Here is a 23,450-nt window from a genome sequence, read left to right as displayed (position 1 = left end):
CCCCGTGAATATTTTTAATGAAACAGCCCTGTGGGTATATAATTATTTTAAAAATAAGTCAATAAAATTCAACAGATCAGAGATATTCATTGCGATGGCGTTTTTCAATGATAATATATAAATTAACAAGGTCACTGAACAAAAATGCAAATTTTCTGTTATGGATATTTTGACGTGGGATTATACGATAACACTGTAGAATTCGTTGAATCAAGGTTATATAAAAACGAAAATACGTAATAATTCTTTGTGATGTTGTCCTTTGTTTTGTTTCTTTCTCTCTCCTTATCCTCTGTATTTGTAATCGAGCATAATCTATTAGTGTAATGTATTAGTGGGTTAGTACCTTCTTCAAAATTCCTACCTTGGCTCTGTGCTCATGTGTATATATCCCTGTCTGTTTCCTTTTTTTGTTTCTTCTTGTTTGTTCTACTTAATCTCCCTTTTTAAATTTGTGTGCTGTTGCTTTTTATATCTGAAACTTATAATTTTGGTATCAAAATACCAATCTAAAATTATACCTATTATCTTCGACCTATGTATGCCACCTATGTCAGTTCCTCTCGTCTTACAACGAGTTTTGTAACTAATCAGGATTGCTCTAGCAAGAAATAAAAATAATGTATATATTTTTTAAATTGGTCTTTTGTAACTATATATAGGTATTAGACCTTTTTTTACATATGTGAATTACGGACTGTGGCATTAACAATTGGAGTATGTTGTGAAGCAGAAGGAAGTGGAGAATAGAAAAAAATAGAGAATAGGTAGTTTGTAAATTACTTGGTTTTCAGATCTTGTTACCAAACATGGTTAAAGCCGTTTTAAGCAACAAAATTTCGATTTTGAATGGTGTTATTTGACCAGGGCGATACTGAGAGTATCTACCAGTACCTAAATCCACTGGCTCTAGATTGTGGAAGTCTTCCAAGGTCTAATATTTAAATTCAAACCTCACTCAAAATAAACAACGACGGAAGATACACGTCATTTGTCTACTGCGTTCAAAGCTATTTTCCCGGATAAAGAGTGCATAGATTCTCTCGACTATTTAGTAATCTGAATTACCTTACCCTTTACCTTTCCCATCTCCTTTTCTTCTGTTAGTATCGCCCTGGTGAAAGACATCCATTCAGTATTAAAACATTGCTTGAAATGACAATAATTGCCATCTTTAATGACCAAATTTGAATACCCAGGTATTTCTCAACCTTCTTCTAGATCATCACCTTCCCTTCGCCACTTCCTCCAGCTTTAAAATATGCTCTAATTGAAGATACCATAGTCCATCTTATCCTCGCGTATTCCCAATTAAATCCTCTGCGTGCGAACCGTATCTAAATTTCTCTAATAAACAATAAACGGTGTTAATCTCAAGTGACATCCCAGGTAAATATGGTCCTGTATATTATCTGCCTGTATTATATATAAATAATAATATATGTACATTCTAACGCAGCATCACGTTCATTGGTCAAATGCATTGTACATATAGTTTTGTATTCATGATCGACGAACCGGTGGATGCAATCTGTTAGCCATAAGTTGATAATAATTTGTCTAGTCTATAGTTAGTAATAAGGCATTATAGAAATGTATTACATATTGAGATGAATTTTCACTAAAACGGCCCTATTCAAATCATCCAAATATTATTAAGAAATCTGTGGTCTGTGCCGATCCAAAAGGAGATTAAAATTGAAAGAAATGTAACATTAATTGTTTATTCTAGGATCTGTCGACAGCATCCAGCGCTGGTAATAGCGTGGCTGAGTTCGAACAGCAATCCCTCATGATGAGAAGAAATCTAGAAGACTTGGCTGGGCTGCATGTGAGTATAACATCTCAAATCTTAGGCTAATTTCAAGAAAGGAACGATTGTTGTCAAATATTTCTCTTTACGTTACTGCGCTCTTGGTATTCATATTTAGTAGAAAAGAATCCACAATCTACAATTTGTACAATTTTCTAGTACCGCTCCGCACTCTCTCGATGTTATGATATTTTGAACCTTAAAAAATACTCCTGGCATACAATTTTTATTTATTCGCTTGACAAAGACATAATGTATCATGTCGTTATCCTAGCTTGTCGTTTCGTCACTTGCAATTATGTTTATTTTATCTGTGAAAAAGTGCTTCGCAAAACTCCATGTCAAATATCATAATTTTTCATTTTCAAAGTCTACTGTAAATTGTTGTTTATCAGTTGTGTTAAATTTGAAACACGTTTATTAGTAAGACCCTTAAAATATTTATTTGAATTATAATTTTTTTATTTCAGGGAATATTTTCAAAGCCGCAATCTTCTATGGAGAACGAAGATTCGTCGGGAGGTGAACTTAGGGCTAAATTGTCTCCAGCAGGTGAGTTTTTCACATTTTTTTTCTAGATTACTGAGAATTAATTAATTATTAGGAAATACCACTCATTTGCAATCTGGTCACTAAACGCGACTTAAGCCATTTCAAGGAACATTTAGAATCTACTCTCTTCTAGTGTCATTGAACTATATGGAATGAAAACGCCGTCGTTTAATAAGTGTACAATGAATAATGAATACTTAGCATAAAGTATAAACTTTCTTTTCAAACGCATTTTTTCACGACGAACAACCACTTTAACTCAACATAATAAAGAACAGGAAAAAACAATTTTTATTGTACGTGAACCCAAGAAACATTACGGGATTAACACCCTACTGTCTTGTGAAATCCATAGAATACCAGATCAGAATCCTTCGCTTAGAATTCCGATTGAATCAATTCCACAGTGGAGTAATTTAATGAAATCCTTTTATGAGCGATTTGTAAAAGAAAATGATCCTTATTCATACGGTCATTATGTGGCAGTTTTGTTAAGCGGGAATACTCGTTTGTTAGTGCAACGTATTTTGGTCCTTCGAGCCGGATATTTTAAGGAGTATTTTTGATGTCACGCAGTTTAATACCCGCATCCTTTCATATTATATTATGGTACTTGATGTAGGATGCTTTCATGAATACATAAGTGGACAAATCACTACTGAACGGAGATTTCTGTGGAAATTGTCCAGTGGTTCTCAACCATTGATTCAAATCAGGGGTTCACAACAATTTGAATTTTTTCAATGATCATTATTCGTGATTTTTTTTAGTGCCTGGCTATTCAAATCTAATAGTTCGATTTTGTCTGGTGGCTTTCCGGGCAACAATCACCAGAGAGGTAATACAAAACAAAATATAGGCATATAAAATAGGGTTAAAAGTTAAAACGTATTTTTAGAAATAATTTGGATAACTATGGTTAGGTTAGGTTGGGTTAGGATAGGTTTGTTAGGTTAGATTAAGGTAAAGTTTTAGGGTTATAAGTTATAACGTATTTTCTGAAATAATTTGGATAACTATGGTTAGGTTAGGTTTTTTGTTGAATTGTTCTTATATTATTTAAATCAAAAGTTATGGGAAATATTTAGTACGGATGCGAGCTATTTTTTTTTTTTAAATTAAAAAAAAATAATAATAATGTTGTACAACCTACTATGTAAATATAATAAAATTCAAATACATTTAAAAAAAAACGATTAAAAAAAGGCGTTTTGTTGGGTTTAATTTTTAATTACAAACTACCGTTTTTCGTTGGAATAAAAATTTGTCGTTTTTAAAAACACCTCTTTTGTGAGTTTTTTTTTTTAAATATTTTACTAGCTGTTTTTCAACATGTTTTTACCCGCCACAGGTAACTATCTATATAATATAGCTATATAAAAACACACGCGTATTCAAATGCAAAGTTGTGTCAAAATTTCAAAGCAATCGATGAAAAACTTTCAGAGATTTTAGATTTAAACAAACGAACAGCTCCATCTGTTGGAAATAAATCTATTGGACGTAAAAGCAACAAGCGCTATTGTTTCTATATCTGCACAGACAGACTGAGCCATAGCGACGCATGGCGCGGCACAGCTAGTAGTTTTACAGAAATGACGATAATACTTGTACACACTAAAATACAGTAAAACTTTCGTCATTTTGCTCGAGTCATTTCGCCACAGAACTAACCTAGATAAAACTAACGGCCGTTCTTCCCAATCCTACTGATCAACTACTGAGCCGAAATTTTGGCTCAACACTGCTCAAACGCACAACTATGCTCTTTCCAACGGAAAAGTGACAACTGAGTGATCAACCAATTTAAGGAAGCCAAACTACTGGATTAAGCTTGCCTCAGTAAATGACTACTTATAAAAAGTGTCAACAGAGTGAAACATATTTGCGAGGCCAAGGCACGGTGGCATTAAAGTCAAGCTAATACTTTATTTTTAACATATTTCATACGCTTAAATATTAAATATCGGTTTACGTATTACAGTACTCAAAAAAATATATGCATTAATAATAAATACAATAATTAATTCGTCAATGTTAATTTAGCATTGAAAGTTTTAACTTTGATGTCATTTTATTGTCTATGAAAGTGGGCATGGCCACTTAAGATAATCAACAGTAAAGATGTTTGTAAACAGGCGAATCGAACGTTACTGAATAAATCACTTGGCTGATCGGACCCTGAGTTTGATCGTTCGAAATGTTGGGAACAACGGCCGTAAGAGTCTAAAATGAGTTCTTTCACCATAGAACTTGTCTCCTAGATTCTAGATAGTACTAGTAGATTCAAGTAGTGACATACAACAGTTAACATATGTTCATGACATGTGTAGATTGTGTATTACTAATATGTACAGTGTACTTACGTATACCCAGTGTATTGTATATAGTCGTACATACCTTCTGAGGGCATCAATCTATGGACGGAGAATCTGGGGAGTGGATGCCACAATTGTCGGTAATTGTTTACAGCGATTTTCGTATTAATAAAAACTGATTTGTTTAAATTGGTCGAGCGTAGTCCCCCCTCCTCCTGCACCAGTTCTTCCCCTTGCTATACCACTGTGCAGGATGAGGGAATGCAGCGGTTATGGACAAACAGATTTGTATTTATATATATATTTTAATGTGAATACCGCGTCAGAGTTCAAACTGCTCCCAACCGTCTGGACCAGTGAAACTATAGTATCCCCAATTTTGTTGCGTTGTGAGACTGAAAATAAGTACAGGTAGGGGAATAGAAGGAGATGGGAAGAGGAAGATGGTGAAGTGCCTGGCTATAACAATTATTAGCTACGTTTCAATTATTCTGAATGGTAGTCTTACACCAGGGCAATACTGAGAGTATCTTACACACTGGAACGTACATAAATACACTATGTATTTCTTTGAATAAATTAATTATGAAACAACACAATCTCCGGATTGACAACGACAACGGTAGTTGTTAAAAAACAGACTAATTTATATAATCAAATTGTTTTTCCCACGAAAACCACGAAAACTTCATTAAAATTGTCACTTATTTCGCATGTTTATCACCTTGATGCTCTTGTTTTTTGTAATTGGGGGCGACCCTACCTTAGATATTGGGTTACCGGTGATTTTTTGTTAGTTTGTGCGACGGTTACTATTTTGATAAGTTCTTTGGTAGGTTATTGTAGGTAAATTATGCATGTAGAAAAAAAAAGAACAACACAAAAAATTTGTGGTTTGACATAAAATATATTTTTGTTCAATGAAACAAATTCCGTTCTATAACGGTAAAATCTTCAAAATTGAACTCAATTTTTTTTACAATTTATTTTCACCAATGTTTTTTATACATTTTTTGAAAAATTCTCAGTGACTTATTTTTATTTTTATTTTATTTATTTAAACGCCCATTGGGCTTTTACATACATTGTTATTAGTGTTATTACATTAACTATGTGACATTTAAAAGTTTACGTACATATATAAATAAAATAGTTATTATATCTGTAGTACATAAATGTTTTACAAATAATACAGAATACCATTATGGAGAACAGTTTTTTTTTCTTTTTTATTTACTTAGAAAAATAAATGGATTGAAATTAATCAGCATTTATAGGGACTTAAAATCATATTCGAATTGTTATTTAAATTACAATATTAATTTGTAAAGTTAAAACATATATATTAAAGTTAAAAAGTCATAAAAGAAAAGAGTGAAAAAACAGAAGCTAAAAAATGGGTTTTTCACTATGGAGTGGATAAGTCATACATTTCAGCAAAGTGTTTATGTAGATTTCGTTTAAGCACTGCTACGGAATCTCTAAATATATCAACAACATTACCAAATTTATTACCAAAATTTTGTATTCGATTTAACGATATGTGCGCTTGATAATTAGATTTGAAATTGTCACAGAAAAAGGTGGAATTTTGTCTCGTATTTTTGGAAGGTACAAATAATTTTATTGTGAGACTTATTAACAATGCTTTGAATAAAGACAAATACAAAATATATATTTATCTATTTTTAACACATTGTTTGCGGGAGACGCTTGGACGCGTCTGTTGCGTACAGTTCGTATAAAACAAGAGACGCTTAAAAGCGTTTTTTTTTGTATTTTCGTGCTATTGCAACAAAAATACAGATATTTAAATAAAGACAATGTCTATTTTATTTTGATTCGTGTGTGCCCATTACTTGTGCCTCCCCCCTTTAGTACTGTAATTCAGTCCGATGCACAGAACGGCCTTAATAAGGAAGCCAACCAATCAAACGCAAATACATTTCTAGTCGAATTCCACGTTTCCCAACCACTGCACTAATTGGTACCTACTTACTTAGTATAGTCGGAAAAAAATATCTCTAAATAGTATAAAATAATGTCGCTTTTTTCGTCTGTCTGTTTGTGCGCTTATTTCTTCTAAACTACGCGCCAGATTTTGACAGGGTTTTCACTATCATTTAGAGAATTTCTTCTGGAAAGTTTATATATATAATACATGTATATTATATTTATAGAAAGCAGAGAAAAGTCGATGTTTTGTAATCAAGTCGTAATTTTTTTTTATGCAGCTTACATTGCTAACGCTGGCTAAACCTTATGAGATACATCAAAATAATGTACTACGGAATTGTATATCTTAAAAAGGCCTACAGAAAATTCCGCGGTGGTATATGTCTATCTCTTAAGGATAACTCCCAGCAACCCCAGGTACGCGTCAGCCAGTTATAAAATAAATGTACTACCGATTTAGTAGATTTGTAGATTTTTAAACAATTTATAACCACGTAGACATTCAGATTTAAGGTTTATGCTTTATAATTAAGTTTAAAAGTTTATTTGTTAATCAAACATCAACTGATATTTCAATGGAAGATGCTCCGAGGAACCATTTCCATTGATCTTGTTTCTTGGCTATATGATCTATTCATCGCCTCAAGTAAGTCCATATTATGGTTCATGAACCTCGAATAAGTTCCGTGCGTCCGTGAGTGTGTCTTTGAAATGGTGTGATTTAGAGAAAATACTAAGTTTCTAGTTCATAACTAATTTTCTTTCTTTAAGGGTTGGTTGGAATATTTTTTTAAAGTTTTTTAAGAACCTCTACTCACACCAACTTGTTATTTACACCACATTGGTAAAAGAGATACACATTACAAATAATACTTCAATTGTGTGTTTGTCTATGATTGTAACTCTGCTTTATTGAACTCGGATTTGTTTCGAATTTAAGTGTCATTTTCAAAATTAAAACTGATACAATTTCTAGATATGACGAAATCTTTTTCTGTTTCAAATCTTTGCGTGAGAGTTGCTAATTTTGTCTTTAATAATAAAATATACATATATTAATTACTGTTTTTAGTAGTCAAGTTATTTAAAAATATATAATGATTCTGTTAAACCATTTTTCTTGAGGTTTTCAGCATTTTAATGGAATCAGATCATCGTCTTGTTTTGTGCATTATCCAACAAATCTATTATACAACGCTTCAATTCATATCTCGTGCATTGGCAATGGAACAACTCACAGCACGAATACTCTGGTAGTCGCACACTATTAAATCATAATCACAGGCAATTGTCGTGAGAAGAGAACTGGTGGCGATGGATGGGTCCTGGCAGCTTCCCTCGGACCCATACATTGCCTTCGCATTCGGAATTATCCCATTTTACAAGCTGTGTCGCAGACTAATGTGTCGCATACGTCAATACGCTGGATCTAGGGAAGATTGGGGCAAAATAAATAAAAATAAAATATACACTTTTCACAATTTACGTAAAAAAATTCTTGATAGGTATTTTTCTGTTTTATCGTAAGAACATTGTTAATACACGGGGAAAACTTTGGTTACAAAATAATTATACAACTTCTGTTATATTAATTACTAAATTATTAACTGTTTTAAAAAATTATGTCAAATTGACCGGTCGGTGGCCGAGTTGACATCGCGTTTGGGTCCCACCCAGGCGTAGTGCGTTCAATTCCTCGGCTGGCTAAGTCCTCCATCACAACACAAGCAACATTTTCAGCTTACTGTGGTGGAAGTAGGAGATTTTCAAATATTGTCAGGTTATTCGTAACCTGGGAATGTTTATGTATGTTTTAGTTCGTGTGACTATATCAAAATCAAATCAATCACAATATTACAGGTCTGTCAATAAGAGAATTAATGATTCTGAAAAGAAAAATTACATCAGATCTTCTGCCGGACAGTTTTATTAATTTTAATTTTTTCATTCAACAGTTATCTTCTTACTAATTAGATTCTTACACGTCTGTTCAACGTTGGTTTGGTACACGTCTCAGTAATTCATTTCTTCAGAATTTCACTTCTATCCTTCCTTCGTCAGTTCATTTTATCGACACTAATAATGTCACGGAAGGCCCTATTGTTAATTCGTAATTTTTTTGTCGTTAAAATCCCACTTGTAAAAGGATTAACATTTTTAAAAATACAATTTATTTCATGAAACAGACCACTTTTTATTCATTTATTTACGGTACAAGTGGCTTTAACCTCTTGCGTCATAAAGTACACAGTCTTTACCTGTTTTATTATTTTTTTCTGGCGATGTCAAAACATGTATGATCGTGTTAGAAATGTAGTGATTGGTAAAGAGCGCAAGGCTGATGTAAGCATAAGTAAAATGTACGATGCAAATGTAAATGGTGGAAGAAGTTGCGGACGCCCGATTAACTGAACCAAATACTTGTCAAGAGTCTGAATAACAATTGAGTATGTATGAGACGATGCACGAATGTGACTTTTGTGAATTTTTCAGATATTCTTAGAATGTATACAGTCAAAATCGATTCTGGATGATATAAATTCATGAATTGATTTTTTAAAAGTCTTTCACAATATTTATTTCATTTTACCCATTGCATTTACTTTCCCCATTGTCCCCCAGAAACAATTATTTAAAGTAGACGAGTTGCAACAGTCTCACAACGCTATAGTACGAATCCCGGAGTTCCTCTGGGAGGAGCATACTCCTGATTAGAGGTCCTTCCAACTCCCCATTCCCAAGTGGACATTGTCATTACGTCTGATATAACCTTCCTGCTCCTGGTGCATTATCCGCATTACTACCTCTATTATGACTCTCTCACTGGACGCTGATGTACCTCTGATTGTATCCTGGTCACTTAGAGACCAGGGAATATTAGCAAGTACTTGTATTACCATTGATTGAGAGTTGAGGGTATGCATCTGAGTTGTAGTGAACCAAAACGTCCAACTGAAATAAATCTGACAACTTTTAATTTTATTTTCTTCAACGACTATTATAAACCATTGTACGTACAAAATATTATGGTGTATTTAAGAACAGAAATGGTATTTCTTAGTCCGCCTCACTAGGAGGTTCTGTGTTGTAAACTAAAAGGTTTGCCTTCTGTGTCGTTTTTAGTGACTTTTTTAGAGGATTTGAACAATTAATTAATTTTCAAGTTCTGTGAAAGAGTTTTTCAAGTTCTGTTATTATTTCAGTTCGGTCAAGCAACTAGCCTATAATGATATAATAACAGAACTTGAATAGGACTTTCAGAGAACCCGAAAACGAACGTTGAAATTTGATGAATTGTTCAAATTCTCCAAAACAACTCGTCCTAAATTTTTTTTTAAGTCTCTTTCGGTCCAATTTTTACTCATAATTTTTTTCTATTCGTTTTATATCCGTGTTGTTGCAAAATAAATGTGGTTTCTTTGTCCAAATGTGGTTTTATAAGATGTTTTTTTGATTCGATCTTGTGTGATGGATACGTGGTCTAGTAATGATTCGAAATCGTGGAAGGTTGCTTGTTCGATTGCTGCGTGCTGCGCAAAAATATATATTTTTATATAAAAGCCGCACAAGAGTCCCAACTGCTTTCAACCGCCTGAAGCCAATTTAAATATGGCATCCTCGATTGGGGTGTGTTGTGAGGCTGAAGCTAATGGGGAGAGGAAGAAGATGAGGTAGATGAAGGTTAGGAAAGAGTACCTGGCTATTCAGATCTAGTTACCAAAAGCGGCTAAAGCCATTTCAAGAAACACGCGCACACGTTTTTCCAGGACTATTACTGGGTATCGATACTGATGCTGTGTGGAGGGTATAACATAATATATCATTATACATATATAAATCCGTGTTTTACCTGTATTTCAATGGAAGATGCTCCGAGGAACTTGCATCATCGATCTCGGGAAACACGCCAAACGCCGCCTAATATTTTTACAAGGTTGACATTTGTCACATTATAACGGGTCCTTTACGGCTTGAGTTCAACAGCTCGGCTGTGGAACTATTTGTCGGCCTTTGTGTTTCCTCCCTCCTACAACATGGGTCTGTTTAAGACACATTTCCTTCACCCACTTCCTCTCCTAAAAAAATACCCTCCACACACTACCCCCAAACACGGACTTGATGGAAATTATTTTTCTCAAGACCTCCTGTGTCATGAAGGAGATAGCAGAGAGGAACGAACCCTAAACGTTACGGTTTTGAAACACAAATCTTGTTTCATGCACATTCATATACATCTCCTGCCACACGCCAGTCCGACATTATCGTTTTCTGTCGCCAATACATTATTTAAAACTCTATTAAGCTCGAATAAAAGGTGGCTTAAATAAAAATGGCGAATTAAAAAGAAATAATGAACGTAAAGTGTAGAGAGATACGGCAGGTAACGAATACCTACTTTGGGTAATGGCGCAAAAAGAAGAATACGACCCTGTATATCGCTGGACACAGTATATCTCGGACACCCTATAAAATAAACCCCGGCTCACGCTGCATGTGATGTATTAGGTATATATTATATTATCACAATGTAAGAGGTCGCGTTTTCAGCTTGTTTCAAAAGAAAGCTTAAGTTTTAATTACCAAAAATATTGTCTGTCTGTCTGTTATTGTAACTCTGGTTTAATGAATTCGTTTTGAATTTATTATAGTTAATTTCAAAATTGGAACTGATTTGTCAAGAATTGAGGCAAGCGATAAAGTACCTACCTACAGTATAGATTTTAATTTGTCATTTTCAAAATTGAAAATATTGTCAAATAATTCAGACAGTCGATATAGTAGGTACCCACAATTGATTTGAATTTTTTTTACCAGAAAATTATTTTATTTTTATTTTCATTTTTTTTTAAAGAATGACAAACTTTCCCGCGTTACGAATAACCTGACAATATTTGAAAATCTCCTACTACCACCGCAGTAAGCAGAAAATGTTGCTTGTGTTGTGATGGAGTACTTAGCCAGCCGAGGAAACACTATACGCCTGGTTGGGACCCAAACTCGGTGTCAACTGAGCAGTATTTCTTTTGTTTAAATTTCTTATGATTTATCTTAGCGAAAAAAGATGGTCTGTGCATTTTAGCTAGTAGCTATGATATTATCAATCTTAAAATTATAATAATATCCCGTGATTTTTCACTGGTCTGCGCTATTGATTTGCAAATTTCACATCTACAGACTTACAAACGATAGCATGTTGGCTAAAACACACATTCTACCATTATTTCGAGATAAACGAAGAACGTTCATTGAAATATGTAAATATATTTAGAATGGTGTAAGTTAACCATATTCTTAACCAATTTTGGGTTCTCCTTAGTAGTGTATGACATAATTCATTTTTACTGAAAAAGTGGAGATACAACGTCTTGACTTTAAGCCATTGATAAAGCATTAGTATATCGGCGTAATATTAGTTTTTGAATTGATTGAAAAAGACCACAACTATATCGAAAAAATCAAATAAAAAAATACTTTGGTGAAAAAATAGCAAACTCCAGTCATACAAATGTATAAGTTAATAATGCGACAAGTTAACTTTTCTGTTACGTTAAGTTCTGTACAAAACTATAATCTAACCTGGAACATATCGGAAATACTAACTGCTATATTGTTATGTATCTATCGTATTTATATTTATAAATCCCAATACATGTTTATATATTATTGCTGCCAATTAAAATATTATTCTATATGGGTGACTTGAACTGTGATTTTGATTCAGCAGAAATAGATTATGAACGCACGTCAATTTTTGAAAACTGGGCTACAAAAAAACATGTGTTAGGAAATAATAAAATATCTGCCCTCAACTTAAATATACGATCTTTATCTAAATATTGGGACACTTTACTATTAATTGTTTCTAGCTCTTTGAGAAACATCGACTTAATTTCGCTATGCGAAACGTCTATTAATGAAAATAATATAAATCTTTATAAATTACCGGGATTTAATTCGTACCATTTTTGTCGAACAAAAAGATCGGGTGGCGGTATTATTGTGTACGTGAAAGATCACCTTACATTTGAAAAAATAAATATTATGACTAATAATTTTGAATGCGTTTACGGAACCATTTCAGTAAACAAACATATTCGCTTACATCTTTTAGCAATATATAGACCGCCAAATACAAAAAAAAAATTATTTCTTGATGAGCTGGAGACAATATTGGGAAATATTGATATAAAAGAATCCGTATTGGTTCTAGGTGATACGAATATTAACTTATTAAATGTACACGAACCCATAACTATGCAATATGAAAACCTCATGTCTCATTTTGGAATGACCAGATGTATAAATGATGTGACTAGAGAAGCGATATTGACTAATTATGTAACGGCTTCATGTTTAGACCATATCTATGTAAGAGTGAAGGAGACGACCGAAATCAGTTCATGCGTATGCGATTCAATAATAGCTGACCACTACCTAACTGCAGCTAGTATTAACTTCTGTTACTATGATAAATGTACCGTCGACAAATCGCACCAAGAGTATTACACTGCACTATCGGACAAAAGGATTGATTTATTGATCGAAATCACCGATTGGAATGCAATGTTAAAATTGTCTGAACCAAACATTATTTATGCAGAATTAAAATCGATTTTTAAAAATATTTATGAAAAAAGTACCTTTACAAAATTAAAAACAAAAAAATTTCGAAATAACCAAAAAACTTGGATGAATGACAGTCTCGCTGAAAGTATTCTAATACGAGATGCCATGTGGAAAAAGTGGAAAAACACGCCTAATAATAAAAAATATGAAATCTCTTTCAAAAAATATAGAAATAAACTTAATAAACAAATATTAAACACAAAAAAGGCATACTATAATAACAAATTTAATCACTGTTTCAAGAACATTAAAAAAACATGGAATGAAATTAATACAATTTTGGGTAGGAAAAATAAATCTGGTTGCGATGAAGTCTTATCTAAATATTTCCTAAAGTCACAATCTTCTGATGCAGTGGCAGAAAATTTTGCTAACTTTTTTGATGAAGGAGTTAATAAGTTGTTACATGAATGTGATTTCCGAGCGTCTAATCACTTGCAAGAATCCCTACCGCATTCAATGTACTTACCTAGAGCTAATGCTAAGCAAATTGAATATATTATCGGAGGTATGAAAAATTCAAAGTCACCGGGCATAGATCTAATTCGTATGTTTGATTTAAAAAAACATGTCAAATTACTTAGCCCTGTTATTGCTCACTTTATCAACAGAATAATCGATACCAGCCTCATCCCCGATGAATTAAAAAATAGCATTGTAAGACCTATTTTCAAAAATGGAGATCACTCCGAAATTAACAATTACAGGCCAATTTCTATTCTCCCGGCACTAGAAAAAATTTTAGAAAAATATATTTCGATAAATTTAGATAAATATTTGAATAATTTGAATATTATAGATGAATGCCAGTACGGGTTCCAGAAAAAAAAAAGTTGTGATAAATTGCTGGAAAAATTTTCTGATTTTATAAATTCTCAACTTAATTCTAAAAAACATGTACTGGTGCTTTTTATTGACTACTCAAAAGCTTTTGACACTCTCAGCCATATACAATTAATTAAGGTTCTTGAAAACATTGGAATCCGGGGTAAACTCCTCTCATTCTTTAAAAACTACTTAACTAATAGAAAAATGAACGTAAAGATTTTAAATGATATGAGTAAAGGAAGACATATTAAATCAGGAGTACCGCAAGGATCAATTTTAGGTCCAAAATTGTACATTATATATGTTATTGTTATGTCAAAACTCTTTAAAAAGGCCTTTAGATTCATTTTTGCTGACGATACTGCACTTGTAGTATCCAATGAAAATCCTATCATAGCTATTCAACAATTGCAAAGTGACTTTAACGAGCTACTTAAATGGGCTCATGATGTTGGTTTAATTATTAATGTTAAAAAAACAAAATGTATGTATGTAAAATCACCAAGCCTGGGAATATGGAATATACCCAAAATAATTGCTCATAATTCTGAATGTATTCATAGAAAAATTGAAAATATTTGCCACTGTGAAACAATTGACTTTACTAACGAATATACTTATCTGGGACTAATAGTAGACAATAAATTTAAATGGGATAAACAAGTGGCTAAAATCTGTAACCAGCTCCGATCTTTTGCAAGTAATTTTTATAAACTGAAATTTGTTTTGCCTCATTGTACTCTTAAAATAATTTATTTTTCTATGGTCGAATCCATACTCAGATATGGCATACGAACTTGGGGGCACTCAAGCAATATTTATATTAAATATATACAAAACTTACAAATTGCTATAATAAAAAAAATTGTACCACCGAATATCTACAGACAAAGAAGTAATCTAAAACTACTGTATGGTTCTGAGGGCCTACTTCCAATAAAGGGTCTTCTTTGGTACATTATTATAATGGATAATGAGGGAGATAGCAAATATAAAAAGCAACCGGTGCATAATCACACAACAAGATTCACTGAAAATAAGGGCCTCATTATTCCAAGAGTAACAAATAAGTATGGAAGCCGAACGCTTAAATATTTAATACCAGAGATATTCAATAAATTTAATAATTATTTTAAACCTCAGAATAATGAGAGACCCTGCCCCAAAAACACTAAGCGTTGGCTAATAAGCGACGAATCAATGTATCTCTGAACATTATTATTGATGTATTCCTGAACATCTCAACGTACCTGCCTAAATAATTTGTATATAGGTAGGTACTTTGATATATATTATTTTGTGATATTGTTTATTGTATAATTTTGTGTCATACATGTATTAAAAATTAAAAATGTTTTATATATATTATTTGTAGAACCTACAGACAAGCCGTCATGTGTGACAGCTTTGTGGGACTGCATATACCTGTATCTTTAAAAATTTATAATAAATAAAAAATAAAATAAAAAAAAAGCTATTATGCTAATTTATCCATCATAAAAAAAAAAAAAAAAAAAAAAAAAAAAAAAAAAAAAAAAAAAAAAAAAAAAAAAAAAAAAACCATCACATTCCTCAGGGGTAGGCAGAGAGGAAGGACCGTTAAAGAACACGGTCTTGGCACACACTCCTTGCCTCATTCACATTCATACATCGTCTCATACATCCTCTTCTAGTATTCCGACTCTTGACATGGACCGACTCGAGTATCTGATTCATTTGGTCGTGCCATGTCTCCCTCGGACGTCCCCAACCTCTGCTACCATTCAATAAATTCATTCATTAAATGACAGTAAGCCATAATATTTCGATATAACTTAGTCATACAAATAAAAATGTCTGTTGTTGTCGTCTATAATAGATGTTGAATTGATCGTGCGAAAATACCATAACACTCTATCGATAAAATATTGTTGATAAAAAATGGATAAGTCCAGTTGTACACGTGTTAATAATGTCATTCTTGAAGTCAATATTGCGATAAATTATATAGATTATACAATATCCTTTAGCCACTATGATAAGTCGAAATAACTTAGTCATACAATTAAAAATGCCTGGTTCGTTTTGCTCAATATGCAATAATAATAATGATATATATGTCATGTATGTCCCAATGTGTTTGTCCAAACTGTCCAATGTCCATTGTCCAATGTGTCTTGCGAGAAAACCACATGGAATGTATCCACCCAGATTTATTTCCCAATAAGCCGATGTTTGGGAGTTAAATGGGACATTCTGGGAATCGTGCATATTCCTTCGATGTCGTTTTACCATACATACTTACATTCTCTCAATAAACCAATACAGCCTGAGCACAAATACCACTCTTCATATAATTGCCTCTAAAATTCACATTATTTCGAATATAAAATTAATTAGATTTTTTTATCATAAGAAAGATATAATTCTTATGTTACGAATAACATTACAATATATGAATTCTTCCTACTCCAGAAATTATACTGGGAACATGTTTGCTTGTGCATTGATAAAGGACTTAGCTTTTTGTTTATAGTTGTGTATGATTTAAAAAAAACTTATTTATTATTATTGATTCCACTACACAGTACTAGTACTCTTCCGTATTTTAAATTTTAGTAAAGTATGACTTTTGGATCACGATATACGCATACAAAATAATTGATAATTATTGACCATTGGTAATTATATTGATGATTGATAATTATCGATAAATGATAATAATTGATAGTTGAAAATTATGGATTGTTGATGATTATTGATAATTGATAATTATCTATCATTGATAATTATTGATCATTGATAATTATTGTTCATTGATCATTGATAATTATTGTTCATTGATCATTGATAATTATTGACAATTGGTAATTATTGATGATTGAAAATTGTCGATAAATGATAATTATTGATAAAATATAATTATTGATCATTGATCATTATTAATCATTAATAATTATTGATCATTGATAATTATTTTTCATTGAAAATTATTGATCATTGATAATTATTGAAAGTTGGTAATTATTGATTATTTATAATAATCAATAAATGATAATTACAGATAGTTGAGAATTATGGATAATTGAATATTATTCATTATTGATAATTATTGTTTATTGATAATTATTGATTATTGATAATCATTGACAATTGGTAATCATTGATGATTGATAATTATCGATAAATGATAATTGATATTTATTGATCATTGATCATTATTGATCATTTATAATTATTGATCATTGATAATTATTTTTCATTGAAAATTATTGATCATTTATAATTATTGACAATTGGTAATTATTTATTATTTATAATTATCGATAAATGATAATTACAGATAGTTGATAATTATGGATAATTGAAAATTATTGATAATTGATAAATTATTGTATATTGATAATTGATAATCATTGATAATTATTTATCATTGATAATTATCGGTTTATTTTGTTCAGTGATTGATTTACGAGATTCGTTGGTCAAATTAATGTATCATGTTAGGATCATTTTAACGTGTTATATTTAGTTAATTCTTTCTTCATGATCTCCATATAATGATATTTAAGGTTCTTCCTGATTACCTTATGTCGTGTCACTTGACCCCTTCTTCCTCTCTCCATTCCCTTTGGAGGTTTAAACCCAAACTGGTTACAGGATACCGAATGCAAAAATACGTCTGCCGATATAGAAACCTACATTACCTATATAGCACTATCCCAAAAACAGAACTGTATATTATTTACAGAAAGCTGAAGGTTTGATAAAACTAAAAATTATTCCTGGTACAATTTGAGGTCAACAATCAAAACACACTAATTTCGGCTGTGGGTCTGTCTGTGAATGATGGTAACTCTGATTCAGTGGACTCTGTGGATTTTCTTTGAATTTAACTGTTGTTTTCAAAATTGGAACTGATTATGTCAAGGATCCATTAGAAAACTATTTTTATTCTATATTTGAATGCGAATATATTTCTATAAGGGACACTGTAAAAGAAAAACCTTTAATTTTCCTAATTTAAAGTATAATAATCCATTACATGAGCAAGTTGTTGGTTAGGTTAGGTATTGGAAGAGGAGAGAGCCCCTGCCCCTGTTGATAAATGACCAGTGTTCGGACCCTGCCGCGACAATAATGGGGTCATTAAACCTGGCTTAATAACGCAACGCGAACATTAACGTACCTTTACGTCGTTAGATACACCACTTATAACTACAGGATGTGATCCAAATAACCATTACCGATTATTAGCAATTATAAATAATTATCGATAATTATCAATAATTACCAATTATCAAATATTATCAATATTTTTATAAAGCAATAATTTTCATTTGACAATAATTTTCATATGACAATAATGATAAATATCAATATTAGTTATCAATCAATAATAATGACTATTAATTATCATCGTCATCAATAATAATGCATATTAATTACGAATGAATATTAATTATCAATTATTATCCATTATCAATTATTATTCATTATCAATTATTATCCATTATCAATTATTATCCATTATCAATTATTATCCACTATCAATTATTAGTAAAAATGCAATTATCAATCATCAATGATCAATTATCATCAATTTTAAATTATGAATGATGACCAATTATCATTGTCGATGATCAGAAGTGACCAATTATCATTTTCGATAATCAATAATGACCAATTATCAATTATGACCAAAAATCATTGTCAATGATCATTAATGCCCAAATATCATTCTCAGTGATCAATAATGACCAATTATCATTGTCAATGATCAATTATGACCAATTATCATTGTAAATGAACAATAATGACCAATTATCATTGTCGATGATCAATAATGACCAATTATCATTTTCAATTATTAATTATGACCAAAAATCATTGTCAGTGATCAATAATGACCAATTATCATTGTCAATTATTGATGGTCGATAATCAATAATCATCATGATTCAATAATCAAATGAGATTGCGAGGAAAAAATACTTGACATTCCAACAGAAAAAGCAATACATGTTTCGGCTGGATCATAGTTTAGATTACCTTAATGTATTAATTTTTGTAACAAAATCAAATCATGTATCTCGTACTAAAACTAAATACCATCTCTCTACTTCAATTATCTAAAAACATGACTAATATTGTTGTTCCCTCTCCGATGATAAAACGTGCCTATTGTAATAAATACAAAATACATGATAATACATTAAATAAAATCTTTGAATAAAAAAATTGCATAATTTGTCTATCGAACCATCTGATAATTATTTATGACCCAATAATGGCCATAGAAATGTAAAGATCAGAGCAGTCATGAAAAATCATTAAAAAAAGTTAATTATAAATTGCATTAACTCTCTAATGGTGTTTTCTGGCATCCTCAAATTTCTAGGAAAACAACCATTTTCAGGTCGCAAAATCACGTAACGAAATTTCCACATTTTTTTGTCTCCGCAATTTCTAGGTTAATCCAACTATTTACAGTTCGCAAAGTGATTTATATCTATGAAATATACATCCAACTGTTAAAAAAATAAGGCAAGACGCCTTAGACTGCTAAAAAACCCTTTAAAGGTGAGTTCTGGCATCATGAAACTTGCATAGGTTTTTCTGCTTGCAATTTTTCGGCTAATACAACCAATTTATTCTCTCAATGTCATTTCAATCACGAACCACGTACGTTTGTACGTTTGAAACGTTTGTTTGTGCTTTTGTCGGTAGGTAGACATGTATACATTTTTTAGTTCTTACATCGTTGATAGACTAGCATGAATCAATTTCTGAGAAATCTATTTATTCACGGGAGTATAAATTTGAAGAAATCACGGTATTTGGTATTTTATGACATCACATTTCCGTTTTCATCGCACCATGTAGTAGTTCTCATTGTACTCTGATGATCGTTGATTTTGAGAGTTTGCAGGATGCGTGGGAGAGACTTACCTGAGGAACTAAAGTTCAAGGAAAATTCCTCTAGCAATGCATTATTATTTTTATCAATATTACTGTGAGTTACAATTTATAATATCCTACTTTTGTGGGTAGAGTAACCAACTTAAAGAGTAAGGATGAAACGCCGTAAAACCTTGTCTGTATTCACAACCCTGATTCATAATTCATACCGTACATCTTATATTATGTCAATCATACCCTATATTGACATGACATGACTCAAGTATTTAATTCACTTCGACATGTCTTCCTAAAGAGGAGGTTAAAAATTGTATAAATTTCCAAATAGATTATCTTCTCGATGGGCATTGAAGTTAATTGAATTGTTTTTCAAAAACTAGTGTTTGTCTCTGCATGAGTAGTCAATTAACACTTCGTTCATTCTCATTAACTTCTTGCGCATTTTCCACATTTGCTACGGAATGTCTAATTGCTGGCATCTGCTAAATCCATTAAACAAATTAACACAGCATTGCTACACTTATTCTAGATTCTTGTTCTTCTCCGGAGCTGTTAATCATCTCAGTTTAAATAAATACGGATGCTGTATAATCTTAATAATTGTCAGTGGTCTGCGTTAATATCTCTAATATTTGGCGCTATTTTGGAACAACATTTTATCGGTAATTTATAGACTCTGTCTTGCTAGCACGACTGAAAGTCGCCCATACGATTTGACAATAGACATCGACTAATATATTGTTAGTTTATCGATCCCGTTCACTCCTTAGTCTAGCTTGTTTATTTTTTTTCTGTTTCGATTCTGCTTAGTTGTCGAAGTGACGGTCCCATGCCCGCTCATGTATCATTGCATAAGATCCCCACCTTTTTATATTTCAATTTCTTAATATCGACCTTGTGCTTTTTATTCTCCGTGAAAATCATCCCAAGCACAAAAACTGACGTCATTGTCTTCTTCCTATCACGAATTCCCAATTTTTGGTGTAGCAACCTAACTATCAATTGGGTGTTTAATTCCTTTGGTGCGTTGCTTCATTCTTTCAGAAGTTATCTAGTCTTTCATAGATTAACAGCTCTGTGAACATTCTTCTTGGGTTTTCAACATCGTGAATAACGATTTGTTCTTCTCTTTGTTTCAGCACTCTTGGCGTCTTTAAGTCAACTGGATGGAAGGAGGCAAGCTGCGATTCCTGCTTTGGATTACTCAAGATACGTCAAAAGATACGGATCAGCCCTCGAATGCGGTTCCTCGTACTGCAAAGACCTTGGCTATCGGGAGCATTTCCACTGTCTTGACTGCAGCGGAAGGGTTTTCTGCAAGAAGGAAGAGATGATCAGACACTTCAAGGTATGTACCATTTACACCATCGAATATTATCTAACACCTTTCTTTGTAGACGTATTGGAGGCGCAATGTTGCGTGCAATGAGACTTATTTATCTAAACCAGTCTTCGTAATACATTGATTTAAAACTACACATCACATCAATTTACACTATTTAACTTGCAGATACAGTTTCTAATTATAATATTGCTTTGTTTATTTAAATTGCTGTATAATTTTAAGACATGTATACAATAAAGAATGATTGTAAAAACAATACTAAAAATATTATTAAAATTAAAAGAAAAAAGGGTCCAGAACGCACCCTTGGGAGACTCTCTTTTTCGCACAATATCAACAATTTGATTTGATGTTATTAATTTAGTATTTTTTAATTCATTTAAAATGGTTCTTCAAAAGCAAGGCTGCTTCTGCTGTAATTTTATTGATATTTAAAGGTGATTTATTTATTTTACAGTGGCACAAGAAACGTGACGAATCTTTGGCCCATGGATTCATGCGCTATTCCCCCTTAGATGACTGCGGCGAGAGAGGACCCGGCTGCCCTCACAACAGAAGTCAGACCCACTACCACTGCATCCAAGATGGCTGTGATAAGGTAAAATAATTTATTACAGTTTGGAGGATCTTCTTCAATTTCCCTGCTGAAAAAGACTCCTTCACTCCTCGCGGTCCTGCACTGCATGGAGAATGAGAAATCACTTTAACGCATCATCGGTGATCTTCATCTGCTTCTGGCGCCAAACACTTTACCAGTGACCGTAAGTGTCTCCAAGTCAGAGTCCTCAGTTTGGCGAGCAACGTGTGCAAACTATCATACGACACGCTGTAGGCAGACAGTTGATTGCCTATACTTGTGGATTCCTAGCTCTTCAAGAAAATATAGTGAGGAGGTTCTAGTGTGGAGCCTATTTTTTAATTTTACTTTTCTCCAATGTTCTATTTTGTCATGGAACTATTTTAATCAACTCTTTATCTTTCTTAGGTCTACATCTCCACATCTGATGTTCAGATGCATGCCAACTACCACCGCAAGGACTCCGCCATCCTCCAGGAGGGTTTCCAGAGGTTCCGGGCCACCGAGAGGTGCACCGCGCCCCACTGCGCCTTCCGGGGGCAGAGAACCACTCACTTTCACTGCAGGCGACCGGGATGCAGATACACCTTCAAGAATAAGGCTGATATGGGTGAGAACATTATTACTTAACTTTGTTTTATCTACAGTTATGAAAGTTTCATGAAAGAAGGAGGAAATACAGACTGGGTGAACCCTCTCGTTGAACCACCCTCAATGTTGCTAAATTCGGGGACAGAGCATTCAGTGCGCTGGGTACACATTCTTGGAATGACCTGTCATTTGGTTTGAGGTCAGAAACCAGTTTTTAAACAATTTATGAAAACACAATTTTTTTGAAAGGATTACCTATAATAACCAATTTCGAGCACCCTTAAGGTTATATCACTCTCATTGTCAGTATCGTAATGACATCTCTTTGCCTCGGGACAAGCTAGAGAAATGAGGTGATCCGATGCCAAGCTGATCTGTGCGATAACCATTAAGGTGATTGTATCGCTAAACTGCGCTATATAAAACTGACGATTTAATACTATTATTAATATAAAAGAAGTGACAAATGATTACTTGGTGTCAGGAGCATATTTTATTCTCCTTTGTGCTTATATCATATTTTTTGTTGTTTACAGAAAAGCACAAAACTTATCACATCAAGGACGAGCAACTAGCCAGGGATGGATTCAAGAAATATATGAAGAATGAACCCTGTCCCTACAGAGATTGCAGGTAAACTATCCCATAGAATCCATCTACACACAGCACACATACATAGCATGACATAGGAACTGAGGGAAATTATTTTTCACAGGGCCTCCTATGTGGAGATAATGTAAAGAACAGAATAGAAATTAATCAATTTATATTATATTCAACAATAATTTATTGAATTCAATAATAATTTATTCAATTCAATTATAATTTATGAACAATAGAAACAAATTTAACCTTACATAAATCCACTACTAAATTAAAACAAAATAAGTAGACACCTACTGGTTTTTTAACGAAGGTCTGAAAAAACTGGAATTATTACTG

General features: G+C 32.5%; 1 protein-coding gene across 2 annotated transcripts in view; it reads left to right on the top strand.

Annotated features, from left to right (window-relative positions):
* The window catches only part of LOC149409757 (zinc finger protein castor homolog 1-like), a 141,544-nt gene that overhangs the window by 99,077 nt on the left and 19,017 nt on the right, over positions 1 to 23,450 (top strand). For both annotated transcript variants that reach the window (XM_089649124.1, XM_089649123.1), the window contains exons 7-12: positions 1,733 to 1,831; positions 2,284 to 2,365; positions 21,135 to 21,343; positions 21,798 to 21,938; positions 22,326 to 22,527; positions 23,045 to 23,141. In XM_089649124.1, the coding sequence (XP_089505250.1) occupies positions 1,733 to 1,831; positions 2,284 to 2,365; positions 21,135 to 21,343; positions 21,798 to 21,938; positions 22,326 to 22,527; positions 23,045 to 23,141 (830 nt within the window). The remainder of the gene's footprint in view (positions 1 to 1,732; positions 1,832 to 2,283; positions 2,366 to 21,134; positions 21,344 to 21,797; positions 21,939 to 22,325; positions 22,528 to 23,044; positions 23,142 to 23,450) is intronic.

The sequence above is a fragment of the Hesperophylax consimilis genome, chromosome 29 (assembly GCF_061612785.1).
Source record: "Hesperophylax consimilis isolate HC1 chromosome 29, BYU_Hcon_1.0, whole genome shotgun sequence".
NCBI lineage: Eukaryota > Metazoa > Arthropoda > Insecta > Trichoptera > Limnephilidae > Hesperophylax > Hesperophylax consimilis.
The sequence above is the reverse complement of the archived record's forward strand: the minus strand, read 5'-3'. Positions and strand labels throughout refer to the sequence as shown.